Source organism: Natrix helvetica (genome assembly GCF_964273705.1).
Source record: "Natrix helvetica genome assembly, chromosome: 3".
Taxonomy (NCBI): Eukaryota; Metazoa; Chordata; class Lepidosauria; order Squamata; family Natricidae; genus Natrix; species Natrix helvetica.
Window position 1 is genome coordinate 65973520 of NC_138549.1, and position 15596 is coordinate 65989115.

General features: G+C 36.8%; 1 protein-coding gene across 4 annotated transcripts in view; it reads left to right on the plus strand.

The window, feature by feature from the left end:
• The window catches only part of TDRD5 (tudor domain containing 5), a 37515-nt gene extending 22729 nt beyond the window's left edge, over window positions 1-14786 (plus strand). For 3 of the 4 annotated variants that reach the window (XM_081947167.1, XM_081947165.1, XM_081947166.1), the window contains exons 13-18: window positions 455-655; window positions 1510-1668; window positions 10626-10853; window positions 12645-12734; window positions 13462-13633; window positions 14294-14786. In XM_081947167.1, the coding sequence (XP_081803293.1) occupies window positions 455-655; window positions 1510-1668; window positions 10626-10853; window positions 12645-12734; window positions 13462-13633; window positions 14294-14553 (1110 nt within the window). In that variant the 3' untranslated portion in view covers window positions 14554-14786. The remainder of the gene's footprint in view (window positions 1-454; window positions 656-1509; window positions 1669-10625; window positions 10854-12644; window positions 12735-13461; window positions 13634-14293) is intronic. The other variant, XM_081947168.1, reaches the window with a different exon arrangement.
• The last annotated feature ends 810 nt before the right edge of the window (window positions 14787-15596 follow it).

Here is a 15596-nt window from a genome sequence, read left to right on the forward strand (position 1 = left end):
TGGGAAAGAATAAGGTTTGTGTTGCTTACAGAGCAATGTTAGCATCAGAATTTAAATATTGGAACTGTTGAACAAGTCAGGGAATGAATACATCACTGAAAATTTAAAAGCAGGTAAAGAGAAGAAAAGTTAGATGATTTATTAACAAGGAAAGAAATTAAATTTAAAATGCTGATCTTTTTAAAACAGACTGGCAAAAAATCAAGAAAAACAAAGCAAATATAATTATTTATTAAATTTGTATCCCTTCCCGCCCCAGGGTTGAATGCAACATACATAGCACAACATTATTTCCTCCAAATTTTCCAAAAATAACAATAGGCTGAAAAATAGAGATTATTCTGAAAGCTTCCATGACTGAGAGAATACTTGAATTTGTGCTTTTCTGATTCTAAATTTAAACTTTGGTTTATTTTATATTCTTCTTTATCCTCTCTTTTTTTCCTGCATAAAGGGTGATTGGTCTGTCAGTGCTATAAAGGAATTCCGAAGACTGTGTGAGCTGAAATTGCTGGTGGGATTGGTAGATGAATATATAAATGATGTCCTTTACCTCTTCCTTTGTGATACCAGTTCCGATGACGACGTCTACTTGCACAATGTTTTGAAATCAGAGGGTCATGCACTCATTTGTAGGGAGAACATTCCTTCCAAGGTAAACGGAAGATAAGTTATGATGGGGCAGGGTCTCAGTGCTGAATTATGGCAAGGAATTCTCAGACTGGCTTGAGCTGGACCAAAAAGAAAAAAAATGAAACAAGGCAATCATAAGGGAAATTGAGATTGTGTCAAAGAAATCCATATTGGAAGAGGGAGTTAATTTTTTACAATTGCTAAAGCGATATAATTGTACATTTTTAAAAAAACGTATCAATTATCTCTCTAAAAAAGTTTTCACGTTTTTAAAAAAAGTTTTAAAAAGTAACCTGGACATAAAGAAATAGGTTCCATAAAATTACCTTTAAAACAGCCTAAATTTTCTAATCAAACTATAAATCAAAAATCAATATTAGGAAAACAAGCCTATTGATGGATTGGCATCATACCTAATTAACAAATTAGTGTTCTGTTTGTAACTCTACCTTCAGGTACAGATAGCATCATATAAATAGAACTGAAGTCCTCAAACTGAGCTGTATGAAAATAGCAAATGAAAAGAAGTAATGTTTCATCCTGACGACCTTGTATGCTAAACAGATAAAAATCAGAACCAGATGAGTTAATTCTATTTTGTTGTAAGCTACCTTGACAGAACCTTGCAAGTCTGAAAATGCAGTCATTCTCTTCCCCCGTCTCTATTACAGCTGAAGAAACGGCAGAGGATCTCTTCTGAGCCTCTTGCCCCAGCTACTATAGTTGTGAGCTACACTATTTCTTATGTGACCATCCCCTGGCAGCCACTCTTTGCCCAAGGTCTTTCCCGCATACCATTAACCACCCTGGGTTGCAGCTTGTTTCTAAGGTCAGGCTGGAAGCTATTAAATATTTCTTTGTTTTTACTTTTAACAGGGCTTCAAAGAGTTAAATCCTTTTACGCTATATATGAAACCGCACAGAAACCAACATGCTGATTTCACAGAAGCAGACCCTTCATTGCTTCAGCAGGATTTTCTTGTAAACTTCCCAGGAACAAATACAGAGACTTGCAATAGTGAAGAAGTTTTACAGGTGGGAAAATCTGAACATCTGATAATTGCTCCTCATGTATTTTTCTCTGGTTGTATGGTTGGGTGAACCCAAAAAATATTACCTTGAGCCAGATGGATTCTCTAAAGTCAAAAGCAAACAATTTTTCTGGGTGCCTTGCATTGTGTACTGCAGCACTTTACAATCATTTAGCATTGACCTGACTTCCTTCACAATCTCTCTTCATATTTTTAAATTAAAAGGAGTGTTGGCATGATGCGTAGCAGAACATCAGCCTCCAAAATTACACTCGCTTATCTAGAAGAAGAAGAAAAGTAGTATGGTAGTGAACAGTATAGGGAGGTAATGAAAGAGTATCCCTCTGGTTTACTTTCTAGTAAATGGGTGTTTTGTGGCTGTCCAATCCAACTATAGCAATCATTTGCAGATGGGAAAGCCACAGCAGGAGACTGCAATGTCCTTCAGATAGTATTCCAATGCCCCTTTTTCTTCTTTCAACTCAAGTCTGGTATACATACAATATTCTACACCCACATAATTTCCTTGATAAGTAGATTCTATCAACATAATTGTCATTATTTTACTGGTCTTCCTGTCCATAGCTGCTGCTGCTGCTGCTGCTGCTGCTGCTGCTTCTTCTTCTTCTTCTTCTTCTTCTTCTTCTTCTTCTTCTTCTTCTTCTTCTTCTTCTTCTTCTTCTTCTTCTTCTTCTTCTTCTTCTTCTTCTTCTTATTATTATTATTATTATTATTATTATTATTATTATTATACAATTGTATCACAGCGGCCAGTTGTTTCGCCAGATTTGGCATTGATTACTAGTCGGGCCCCACCCAGGGGTCTAGGACGTCGTAACGTATTTTCTTAATATACGTGCAGATTTGCCTGAATTTCCTCAAGTTCAACTTCGCTAAACACTTTATTTCGTATAATAAATCGCCTGTGATCTGCTAGTCGTTGTCCACTAACATTTGAATCTGGATATTGTTGTTTCCATAAATCATACATTCGCTTTAAATAGCCTCTTTTTTTTGGCTCTGAGTTGTAATAACAGGCCATTATGGCACGATTTTCATCTGCACTATATTTCTGTCCTTTTGTTGGCTGGTCCACTTGTAGCCCACTTGTCGACGGATGCCCAGGGACCTCAACATCCGCCGCGGCCCTTGTTAACCCGCGCGACGACCGATGCGGTATAGAATTTTTATTCGTTTCTTTCACCATGTTGTATGAGTTGGCGAGTTTTTTTTTTTTTTTTTTTTTTATGGGGCCAGGTTGCCAACCTGACCCCAACCCTCCTCCTTTCTCATCCGGGCTTGGGACCGGCAATGGCGGAGTTGTTGTTGTTGTTGTTATTATTATTATTATTATTATTATTATTATTATTACTACTATACGATTGTATCACAGCGGCCAGTTGATTCGCCGGATTTGGCATTGATTACTAGTCGGGCCCCACCCAGGGGCCTAGGACATCGTAACGTATTTTCGTAATATACGTGCGGATCCAAGCAGTGCAGCTTTTTGCATTTGACTGATGGTGATTTTGTCAATTTTTAAGTGTTTTAAATGTAATTCCAGTGCTTTTGGAATAGCACCCAGTGTGCCGATTACCACTGGAATTACCACTGCTGGTTTGTGCCATAATCGTTGGATTTCGATTTTTAAGTCCTGGTATTTCGTGATTTTTTCATATTCCTTCTCGGCGACCCTGCTATCACCTGGTATTGCGATGTCTATGATTGTAACCTTATTTTTCTCAACCAGTGTGATGTCTGGTGTATTATGCGCCAGTATTTTATCCGTTTGTATGCGAAAATCCCACAAGATCTTGACCATCTGACTCTCAATGACTTTTTCAGGCTTATGTTCCCACCAGTTTGTTGCTGTTTTAATATTATAATTTTTGCACAAATTCCAGTGGATCATTTGTGCTACTGAATTGTGCCGCATTTTATAGTCAGTCTGCGTGATTTTTTTACAGCAGCTGAGTATGTGGTCAACAGTTTCATCAACTTCTTTGCAGAGTCTGCATTTGGCATCATCAGAGGATTTTTCGATTTTGGACTTAATGGCATTTGTTCGGATAGCTTGTTCTTGCGCAGCCAGCATTAGTGACTCTGTTTCTTTCTTCAATGTACCTGTTGTTAACCATAACCAAGTTTTTTTACTGTCCACTTTATCTTTTATTTTTTCCAGAAATTGACCATGTAATGCTTTGTTCTGCCAACTCTCCATTCTTGATTTTATCACATCTTTTCTGTATTCTTGTTTCGTCTGTTGGGCCTTCAATAGATTTTTGTTCTTTACTTCGATTAATAAATGTTCTTGACTTTCTTTTAAATAATCAGCCAGTGCATGTTTTTCTTCTTCAACTATTTGCTTCACTTGTAATAATCCTCTGCCACCTGATTTTCGGGGCAGGTATAGTCTATCAGTGTCACCACGTGGATGTAAACTGTAGTGCATTGTCATTAGTTTTCTGGTTTTTCGGTCCAAAATGTCCAAATCAGTTTGTGATAAATTATTATTATTATTATTATTATTATTATTATTATTATTATTATTATTATTATTATTATTATTATTATTATTATTATTATTATTATTATACGATTGTATCACAGCGGCCAGTTGATTCGCCGGATTTGGCATTGATTACTAGTTGGGCCCCACCCAGGGGCCTAGGACGTCGTAACGTATTTTCGTAATATACGTGCAGATCCAAGCAGTGCAGCTTTTTGCATTTGACTGATGGTGATTTTGTCAAGTTTTAACTGTTTTAAATGTAATTCCAGTGCTTTTGGAATAGCACCCAGTGTGCCGATTACCACTGGAATTACCACTGCTGGTTTGTGCCATAATCGTTGGATTTCAATTTTTAAGTCCTGGTATTTCGTGACTTTTTCATGTTCCTTCTCCTCAACTCTGCTATCACCTGGTATTGCGATGTCTATGATTGTAACCTTCTTTTTCTCAACCAGTGTGATGTCTGGTGTGTTATGCGCTAGTACTTTGTCTGTTTGTATACGAAAATCCCACAGGATCTTGACCATCTGATTTTCGGTGACTTTTTCAGGCTTATGTTCCCACCAGTTTGTTGTTGTTTTAATATTATAATTTTTGCACAAATTCCAGTGGATCATTTGTGCTACTGAATTGTGCCGCAATTTATAATCAGTCTGCGCGATTTTTTTACAGCAGCTGAGTATGTGGTCAACAGTTTCATCAACTTCTTTGCAGAGTCTGCATTTGGCATCATCAGAGGATTTTTCGATTTTGGCCTTAATGGCATTTGTTCGGATAGCTTGTTCTTGCGCAGCCAGGATTAGTGACTCTGTTTCTTTCTTTAATGTACCTGTTGTTAACCATAACCAAGTTTTTTCACTGTCCACTTTATCTTTTATTTTTTCCAGAAATTGACCATGTAAGGCTTTGTTCTGCCAACTCTCCATTCTTGATTTTATCACATCTTTTCTGTATTCTTGTTTCGTCTGTTGGGCCTTCAGTAGATTTTTGTTCTTTACTTCGATTAATAGATGTTCTTGACTTTCTTTTAAATAATCAGCTAGTGCATGTTTTTCTTCTTCAACTATTTGCTTCACTTGTAATAATCCTCTGCCACCTGATTTTCGGGGCAGGTATAGTCTATCAGTGTCACCACGTGGATGTAAACTGTAGTGCATTGTCATTAGTTTCCTTGTTTTTCGGTCCAAAATGTCCAAATCAGCTTGTGTCCAGTTAACTATACCAGCTGTGTATCTTATAACTGGTATTGCCCAGGTATTTATGGCCTTGATTGTATTTCCACCATTTAATTTAGATTTCAAAATTTTCCTAACTCTGTTGGTGTACTCTCTCCTGACAATATTTTTTACTTGTCCATGTTTGATGTTATCCAACTGCAAAATGCCTAAGTATTTGTAGGCTTCATTTTCGTTGCATTTAATTAGTTGGCCATTGGGCATTTCAATTCCCTCACATGTAGTGATTTTGCCCCTTTTTATGGATACAGTGGCACATTTTTCCATGCCAAACTGCATTGAAATATCGGTGCTGAATACTCGGACAGTGTTTGTCAGTGATTGGATTTCTATTTCTGACTTTCCATAGAGTTTCAAATCATCCATATATAATAAATGTGAATTTTTTTCAGCTTCTTTGGCTGTTTGGTAGCCTAATTTCATTTTTTTTAAGATTACTGATAGTGGGATCATCGCAATGATGAAGAGAAGAGGTGAAAGTGAATCACCCTGGAAAATTCCTCGCTTGATATTAACCATTCCATAGTTCTCATTCCCTACTGCCAACTCAGTTCTCCATTGTTTCATCGCCTTTTCAGTGAAGGATGTAATATTTTTACTAATGCCAGTTGTTTCTAAGCATTTTATGATCCAACTATGTGGCAATGAGTCGAATGCTTTTTTATAATCAATCCAGACCATATTCAAGTTCGTTTTTCTTTTCTTACAATTTTCTAATATCATTTTATCAATCAGGAGCTGATCTTTTGTGCCCCTACTCCTTCTTTTGTTGCCTTTTTGCTCTACTGGCAAGATGTTGTTTGTTTCCAAATAATCCATAATGTTATCTGCAATAATGCCTGTGAGTAATTTAAAGGTTGTTGGCAAGCATGTTATTGGTCTGTAGTTTTCAGGTATTGTTCCTTTAGTTGCATCTTTCTGAATCAAGTATGTTTTTCCAGTTGTCAACCATTCATCAATTTGACCATTTTGTAAAATTTCATTCAGTTGCCTGGCCAACATTGCATGTAAACTGGTCAGATATTTGAGCCAGAAACCATGTAATTGATCATTTCCAGGTGATGTCCAATTCTTTACTTTTTTTACTCGATTTTTGACCATCTCAGTTGTTATTTCTAATACTTGCATTTGTTTGTTACCAATGCTTTCCTCAAAGTCATGTATCCACTTTGCTTCCTTATTGTAGTCCTTTGCATTTCCCCACAATTCTTTCCAGAATTCAGCTGTGGCCTGCTTTTCTGGTTTTTGACTTTTGGTGCCACCATTCACATTAAGACTTTGATAAAAACGCCGTTGGTCTGATAGAAATTGTTGATTTTGTTTATACTGGATGATTCGTGCCTCATATCTTTCAATTTTTCTAGCTGTTGCTGTTATCTGCTGTTTTACAATCTCTACAGCTTCATTGATGTTTCTTGTATCCAATCTATATCTTCTGATTAGCTGATCTATGATTTTTCTGTTTTTAAGCCGTTGCTCATGCATGTTCTTTAAGTTGCTAGCATCTGCCCTTAATTTTTTGACTTTTTGTTCTAATCGGATTTTCCACTTTGGCTTTGATGCTTTTTCAATTGTGTGATTAGGTACTTTGATTTTAATGCCTAGTTCATTAGTGACTATTACAGCTGCACTGTACATTAACTGATTTGTTTCCAAGATGGATCCCGATTCAATTGTTGAAAGCACTGCATTAACCATTTTCATGATAGGACCCAAAATTTTCTTAGGGACAGTTTTTAATGATGGTAAACGTTGCCTTTCCTCCCTAGCCAGAAAATGCTCCATGATCTTGTCCTTCAGTTCATTTTGTTTTTGAGTTGGTTCATCAGTTGGTTCAATGGTAAGTAGTTCTGGTGGTAGTGTTTTTATTTCCTCTCCGGCAGCTTCCTCTGAGAGTTCTCCTATGATTTCTTTAGTTGTGTCATGAGTATCACTTATTTCCTCTTGTGATGTTGTTGTTGTTTTTTTGCCATTTGCCTGAATTTCCTCAAGTTCAACTTCGCTAAACACTTTATTTCGTATAATAAATCGCCTTTGATCTGCTAGTCGTTGTCCACTAACATTTGAATCTGGATATTGTTGTTTCCATAAATCATACATTCGCTTTAAATAGCCTCTTTTTTTTGGCTCTGAGTTGTAATAACAGGCCATTATGGCACGATTTTCATCTGCACTATATTTCTGTCGTTTTGTTGGCTGGTCCACTTGTAGCCCACTTGTCGACGGATGCCCAGGGACCTCAACATCCGCCGCGGCCCTTGTTAACCCGCGCGACGACCGATGCGGTATAGAATTTTTATTCGTTTCTTTCACCATGTTGTATGGGTTGGCGAGTTTTTTTTTTTTTTTTTATGGGGCCAGGTTGCCAACCTGACCCCAACCCTCCTCCTTTCTCATCCGGGCTTGGGACCGGCAATGGCGGAGTTATTATTATTATTATTATTATTATTATTATTATTATTATTATTATTATTATTATTATTATTATTATTATTACTATACGATTGTATCACAGCGGCCAGTTGATTCGCCAGATTTGGCATTGATTACTAGTCGGGCAGGTATAGTCTATCGGTGTCACCACGTGGATGTAAACTGTAGTGCATTGTCATTAGTTTCCTGGTTTTTCGGTCCAAAATGTCCAAATCAGCTTGTGTCCAGTTAACTATACCAGCTGTGTATCTTATAACTGGTATTGCCCAGGTATTTATGGCCTTGATTGTATTTCCACCATTTAATTTAGATTTCAAAATTTTCCTAACTCTGTTGGTGTACTCTCTCCTGACAATATTTTTTATTTGTCCATGTTTGATGTTATCCAACTGCAAAATGCCTAAGTATTTGTAAGCTTCATTTTCGTTGCATTTAATTAGTTGGCCATTGGGCATTTCAATTCCCTCACATGTAGTGATTTTGCCTCTTTTTATGGATACAGTGGCACATTTTTCCATGCCAAACTGCATTGAAATATCGGTGCTGAATACTCGGACTGTGTTTGTCAGTGATTGGATTTCTATTTCTGACTTTCCATAGAGTTTCAAATCATCCATATATAATAAATGTGAAATTTTTTCAGCTTCTTTGGCTGTTTGGTAGCCTAATTTCATTTTTTTAAAGATTACTGATAGTGGGATCATCGCGATGATGAAGAGAAGAGGTGAAAGTGAATCACCCTGGAAAATTCCTGGCTTGATATTAACCATTCCATAGTTCTCATTCCCTACTGCCAACTCAGTTCTCCATTGTTTCATCGCCTTTTCAGTGAAAGATGTAATATTTTTACTAATGCCAGTTGTTTCTAAGCATTTTATGATCCAACTATGTGGCAATGAGTCGAATGCTTTTTTATAATCAATCCAGACCATATTCAAGTTCGTTTTTCTTTTCTTACAATTTTCTAATATCATTTTATCAATTAGGAGCTGATCTTTTGTGCCCCTACTCCTTCTTTTGTTGCCTTTTTGTTCTACTGGCAAGATGTTGTTTGTTTCCAAATAATCCATAATGTTATCTGCAATAATGCCTGTGAGTAATTTAAAAGTTGTTGGCAAGCATGTTATTGGTCTGTAGTTTTCAGGTATTGTTCCTTTAGTTGCATCTTTCTGAATCAAGTATGTTTTTCCAGTTGTCAACCATTCATCAATTTGACCATTTTGTAAAATTTCATTCAGTTGCCTGGCCAACATTGCATGTAAACTGGTCAGATATTTGAGCCAGAAACCATGTAATTGGTCCTTTCCAGGTGATGTCCAATTCTTTACTTTTTTTACTCGATTTTTGACCATCTCAGTTGTTATTTCTAATACTTGCATTTGTTTGTTGCCAATGCTTTCCTCAAAGTCATGTATCCACTTTGCTTCCTTATTGTAGTCCTTTGCATTTCCCCACAATTCTTTCCAGAATTCAGCTGTGGCCTGCTTTTCTGGTTTTTGACTTTTGGTGCCACCATTCACATTAAGACTTTGATAAAAACGCCGTTGGTCTGATCGAAATTGTTGATTTTGTTTATACTGGATGATTCGTGCCTCATATCTTTCAATTTTTCTAGCTGTTGCAACCGGCAATGGCGGAGTTAATTATTATTATTATTATTATTATTATTAGTAGTAGTAGTAGTAGTATTAGTATTAGTATTAGTATTAGTATTATTAGTATTATTAGTATTATTAGTATTAGTATTATTAGTATTATTAGTATTATTAGTATTATTAGTATTATTAGTATTATTAGTATTATTAGTATTATTAGTGTTGTTGTTGTTGTTGTTGTTGTTGTTGTGATGATGATGATGATGATAATTTTTGGTGAGATTCAAAGCCTTTGGGGCTGGTTGGTAGCTCAACAGCTCGAGTCCCCTAACCAAGGACCTAGGAACTGTTAAGGTAACGTTGGAGGATATAAGTTGTTCCAAGTAGGGTGGTTTTTTGTAGAGTCAGAATGTTCAAATCTGATAAATTTAAAATTTCCAAATAGCGATGTAGCCCTTTAGGTATTGCTCGAAGGGCTCCAATTACAATTGGGACAACACATGATTTCTTTTTCCACAGTCGCTCAACCTCAATTTGCAAGTCCCAGTATTTTGTGATTTTGTCTTGCTGTTTATCTTCAATTGTTACTGTTGTTGTTGTTGTTATTATTATTATACTAAGGGAATGAGATAATCTTACATAAATATTTCCTCATAATGTTTAAAATATTTCTGTGGCAATCAAATGTTAATGCCTCCATTGATACATTTTTCAGTATTTTTCCTTTTAAATGAACGAATGTGAAATTACATAATTAGATATGTGAGTGGGATTGAGAAATGAAGCATACATAAAGAAGTCTTTAAAATAAGATAGTTTCAACTATTTACCATTTTCTATTTGTATACTGAAAAGATAGTAAATAGAAAAGTACATGAATAAAATATTGCAAAGTGATAAAAGTTAAACATAAATATGTGGGAGTATTTATTCAGTTGAACTTTAAAGATTGTTCATAAATCTCCTTTTTCAGTGCCTTTGCAACTTTGAGTGATTGCTGAACAGGCAGTCAATAAGCAAGGACTACTTGTATGGTGTAGGAATTGAACAAAATGGCCAAAAGTGTGATTGTATTACTTTTAATAAATTGAATTTTGTGCAGGATTTTCCAGTGAACAAATTCTCTAAAATACTGTATTTAAAATTAAATATATAATTAAAATGACAATATTGAAACATTTTCTAGCACACAGCAAGCCAGTCCTCAGATCCTGAAGTACCATACCTGGAGCCGGTGTATTTATGCCAAGAAATTTGGGATGAGAACTGGTTGCCTTCATCGTATTATGAAAAAAAGAAAAATGAGGATGCTTCTGATAATTTGCATACTGATATTATGGTAGTTTCTGACCAGACTTCAGGTCATGAAGGCAACAAAAATAAGATCCAACGCAACCAAGGTGTGATTCAAAAGGTAGATTTTGTTACTGGTTTTTCGTGTTACTAATCCAAAGCTTCAGTTGAGAGGCAATGCTCTTTTATCCCAAAGATTCAGAGTTTGTAGTATATAGATTTTTTTTAAAGAAAACCATAATCTTATATGTATGCATAAACTTTAAATTGGTGAAAATAGATTGTAACTAAAAATGGTAAAATACTAAAATAAGGAAACTGCACGGCAGTAAAAACAGACTAGGAAATCATTACCAGCCAGCAAGCATACCACATGGAGTAGAATAACAAAATATTTTGGAAAATTTAAGGCAATGATAAATGCTTGCTTTAAAATGCTTTCAATTTGTACTTGGGGACAGTACATGTATTCTCTGACATACAACTGTAATTGAGCCCAAAATTACTGTCATAATTTGTGCCAGTCACTAAATTGGTCATCATGTGACCAACCTGATTTTATAACTTTTCTTGAGGTCATTAAACTCTGGTCGTAAAGTGAACAGTGTCTGTTAAGCGAACCAATTTTCTGCAAAGTAAATGCAGGTTTCTGGCAAGCAAAAGTTTAATATTAATTGTGGTTACATGACTGGGAAGTGACAAAGAGCCATAAATGCAGGCCCAAAATACGATCACAGAACTAGCTGGGTTGCCCAGCTCTCAGAACTTTGAATCTGGTTCATTAGTATGTCCGCCATAACTTCAAACAGTCACTAAGCAACCAATTGTAAGTAAAGATCTACCTGTATTTCATAACATGAATGCCACTACTAGAAAAACCTTAATGGCCTGAAAGCTTTGCTCAAATAACAGATGTTAAGGTCTCAGAGAGCAGTATGAGAGCTCAGTAAGAAGCAGACATTTAGCTACATTTAGAACACTGTTCCCAGATTGGATAGACACAGATATGAATGCTTTCACACAATATCAGAACTTTAATGTTGCTACAACAATGCTGATTTGATAATGGGCTTTTGCTTCATTCAAAATATCAAATTCCTTTTTTTAACAGCACTTCAGCAGTTAGCAATGCCTGTCTGATTATATCCGGGATTAGAAGTTGGACAGGGTCAGTGCTGGCGAGTACCTAAACTGAGTTTAAGTTAGGCTAGATTGGGATGTCAAAATCATCTAAGAAGAAAACAAAGGCAAACTATGCTGTCAAGAAGACAGCCCAGATATATCCATGAAGTCCCCAGAAATTATTCTGGACTTGAAGGAGACATTGCTTACCTTCAAAGTCAGCCCCATGGTGAATCCCATAATCAAGATTTGGAGACTATGGAGAAATTGATCTGACTTCTCCAGACAGGAGTACTGTTGAGAACATAGCAGTGCGTGATACACTGCTTGTTAAAAGATGGAGTTGAATGAAGAGGCAGGACTCAGGATAGTGACTACAGCTCTTTATTGCAGGCTTGGTACATTCTGCGTGCCGGTTGTCAGACAACTCTTTCTCTTAAAGGGAGCTGTCTGGCAGCCCAACCACTCAGGTTGCTCTATTTTCCCGCCGGTAGCGTCAGCCAATGAAATTAAACCTTCCCACTTCCCACTTGGAAAGTAGACCTGAGTGAAGCCTATGTCCCAGGCTTCACTCCATATTAACATATCCAACACCGCTGCTACCATAGTACTTCCATAGCACCGCTACTACATAGTACAGGCAATTCCGTATGTAAATTGGTTTCCTCTGTTCTCTCCTCACTATTTTGATTCTTTGGTCATCACTTTAAAGGTTGGATCTCCCTCTAAGACTTAAGGGTTGGAGGGAGGTCATTTTCTGCTTGGAATAAATGTCCTTCTTTTTTGGCAGACCGCGGATGTGTCCAGTGCCATTGAGATAGCAGATGATCCAAGTCTGGAACATCCAAATGAAATTCTGAGCTTGGCGGCAGAAACCAGGGTAATTTGATTTGTACTATTTCTATTTAGGATAAATGTGTTTATTAGACTGGACAGCTGTAGGTTCTATGGCAACTCCAAAAGAAGAAAATATATATTAGCTGAACTGGGTCGAACTGTGGAGTCCTTGTCGCTCTCTGAGCCTGCTTGTTTGCTTGCAGACATTTCATTACCCAAATAGGTAATTATACTCCTCAGTCTATAGCAATTGTTAAAAGTTATGCAAAATATAGGTGTATTGTTAGAGTTTTCAGATCTTTTGCCGTATTTGCCATTCCAAATTTATGTGACCACTTATTCCCATGATGGTGAACCTATGACACGCTTGACACAGATGGCACGCAAAGCCATATTTGCCACACGGCAGCCCTCAGCTCCGGCACACATGTGTGCTCCGGTCCTCTGATTTTCGGCCTTCCGGAGGGTGGGGAAGGCCATTTTCTCCCTCCCCAGTCTTCACGAAAGCTTCCTTCAAAAAACTCCCCTCCTCTGTGTGGGGTCATGTGCATACATGAGAGGGGGGTCATGTGCAAGCGGGGAGGCGCTTGCGCAGGTGGGTGGGTACACAAGGGCAATTTTGGAACACCTATAGAAAAAGGTTAGCTATTACTGACCTATGCCATATGAAGCCTTTGTTTCAGATGTTTTTTTTTAATTGTAACAATGTCCGTCAAATGGATATCCTGTGTTTTAAAGCAGGTTTCTTTTTTCTTTTTACTTGACTGCAGACAGAATCCTCTGTTGGAGATATACCTGATTCTTTTTCACAAACATTAGAAGAGTTTTATGTTTCCATTGCTCATTCCAAGAAACCAGGAAAGCTGAGTCAAAATGAATCAGATGTAAACAAATCGTCTGCTTGCCATTCCCAGCTTCCTCCATCAACATCAGTGTTGCATGGTATATTTATTCATTGATCTTCTAATGATGCTAACTTTGCTATTGCTATAGTATTATTAAATTTGTTCCTAAAATATCATACCCTTTTAAAATGGATTTGTAGCTGAACTGATACTACAAACTCAGATTCAGTAGAGATTACAAAATGATCAACTTTTGAACTATAGGAAGTCTCTTTTGAATCCCAGAAGAGATAAATTCTGAGATATCAGGAATGGTGGCTAACCAGAATAATATGGAACATACTGATTCTGAAAGAGTTAACATTTAAAGTGAAAATATGAGAGAGCTAGGGGTGGAAATGGGGAAATATTGGGTACTGGTTTACACAGCAGATTCTATTGGTCTTCATGTTTCAAATAAGAAATCATCATGCAGTCTAGACAGAGGTTTCCTTTAGGGACATGAGAACAGCTTCCTCTACTCAGCACTTCCTGTTCATGATGAAAATTGGGTTTTGTTGAGTAACTTTATATAACTTCATGTTAGCTTAATCAAAAGTGGAATTAGAATAATTTAAGGAGAAGATGTGGGAAAACAGAATCTATACTTACATTATAGAAATGGGAACTAGTTAAAGTGAGATTGGTCAGGGCAAAACAGGATCTAAGCCCTATAACAAATAATTTCTGACCACTTTTTCTTCTCTTTACTACGTAGGAGGACCTGCTTCAGAGAACACGGTTAATGGTGCTCCTGGAACTCAAACAATTTCTGTATATAATGCTAATGATTACTTTGAACCTTGTGCCCTTGGTGACAATGCCTTGGTCTTTACTGCTGAGCTTCAGGGCTCTTCAAAATTCTGTATTCCATGCAGTCCAACTGTTGCCTTGGGAGCATCTGCACGATTAGTTGCCTCTGGTGGATATTTCCCCCTTAACTTTAGGAAGATGAAGCTATCACAAAAGTCAGTATGAAAGTTTTCCAAAAGACTTCAATGTTCATCTAGTTAACTGGACAGTAGCAAAAAAATAAAATAAAAATCTTGTAATTTGAGCCTATGGGAAATTATAATTTAAAGCCCAACTGAAATTTGAGCAATTTATGCCATGACGTTTCCCCATATATTGCTTTTCTTGTTGTATATTACTGTTAACATTTCTACTCTTAATATAATAGTTTTGCAAATAATCAATGAACTGTCTTATTTAAATTGCATGAATATTTTTATAGGCTGGCAGAGTCATTGAGTGTTGAGGACAGCATATACAACAATGTCAAACTACAGCTGCCAATTCCTTATTGGTATTCGCCTTCGTACATATTGAGTTCTTGCTAACCTAGGATATATGTGTGCAGATATGAAGTGTGGTACCAGCCTTAGTAATAACCAAGCAGTCTTATATTTTTTTTAAGTGTATGCAGTTTTCTGGGAAAGAGCTTAAATTAATATGAATGCTACATTTGGTCTTCTCAGCATTTCTAATGACATGTTAAAATATTCAGTCTCAATATTTTCCTGCAGATGTGCAATGTGAGTGGGAATGAGTTAGAATTAGAATTAGAATAGAATAGAGCTGGAAGGAACCTTGGAGGTCTTCCAGTCCAGCCCCCTGCTCAAGCAGGAAAACCTATACCATTTCAGATAAGTGACTGTCCAGTCTCTTCTTAAAAAACCCCAGTGATAGTGCTCCCACAATTTCTGAAGGCAATCTGTTCCACTGGGCAATTGTCCTCACTGTTAGGAAATATCTCCCTAATTCCAGGCTGTTTCTCTCTTTAATTAGTTTCCAACCATTGTTTCTTGTCCTGCCCTCTGGTGCTTTGGAGAATAATTTGACCTCTTTGTTGCAGCCGCTCAAATATTGGAATGCTATCATGTCACCCCTAATTCTTCTTTTCTCCAAATTAGCCAAACCCAAATCCTGCAATCATTCTTCATATGTTTTAGTCTCCATGCCTTTGATCACCTTTGTTGCCCTTCTCTGAAGTTTTTCCAAAGTCTCAACATGTTTTTTGT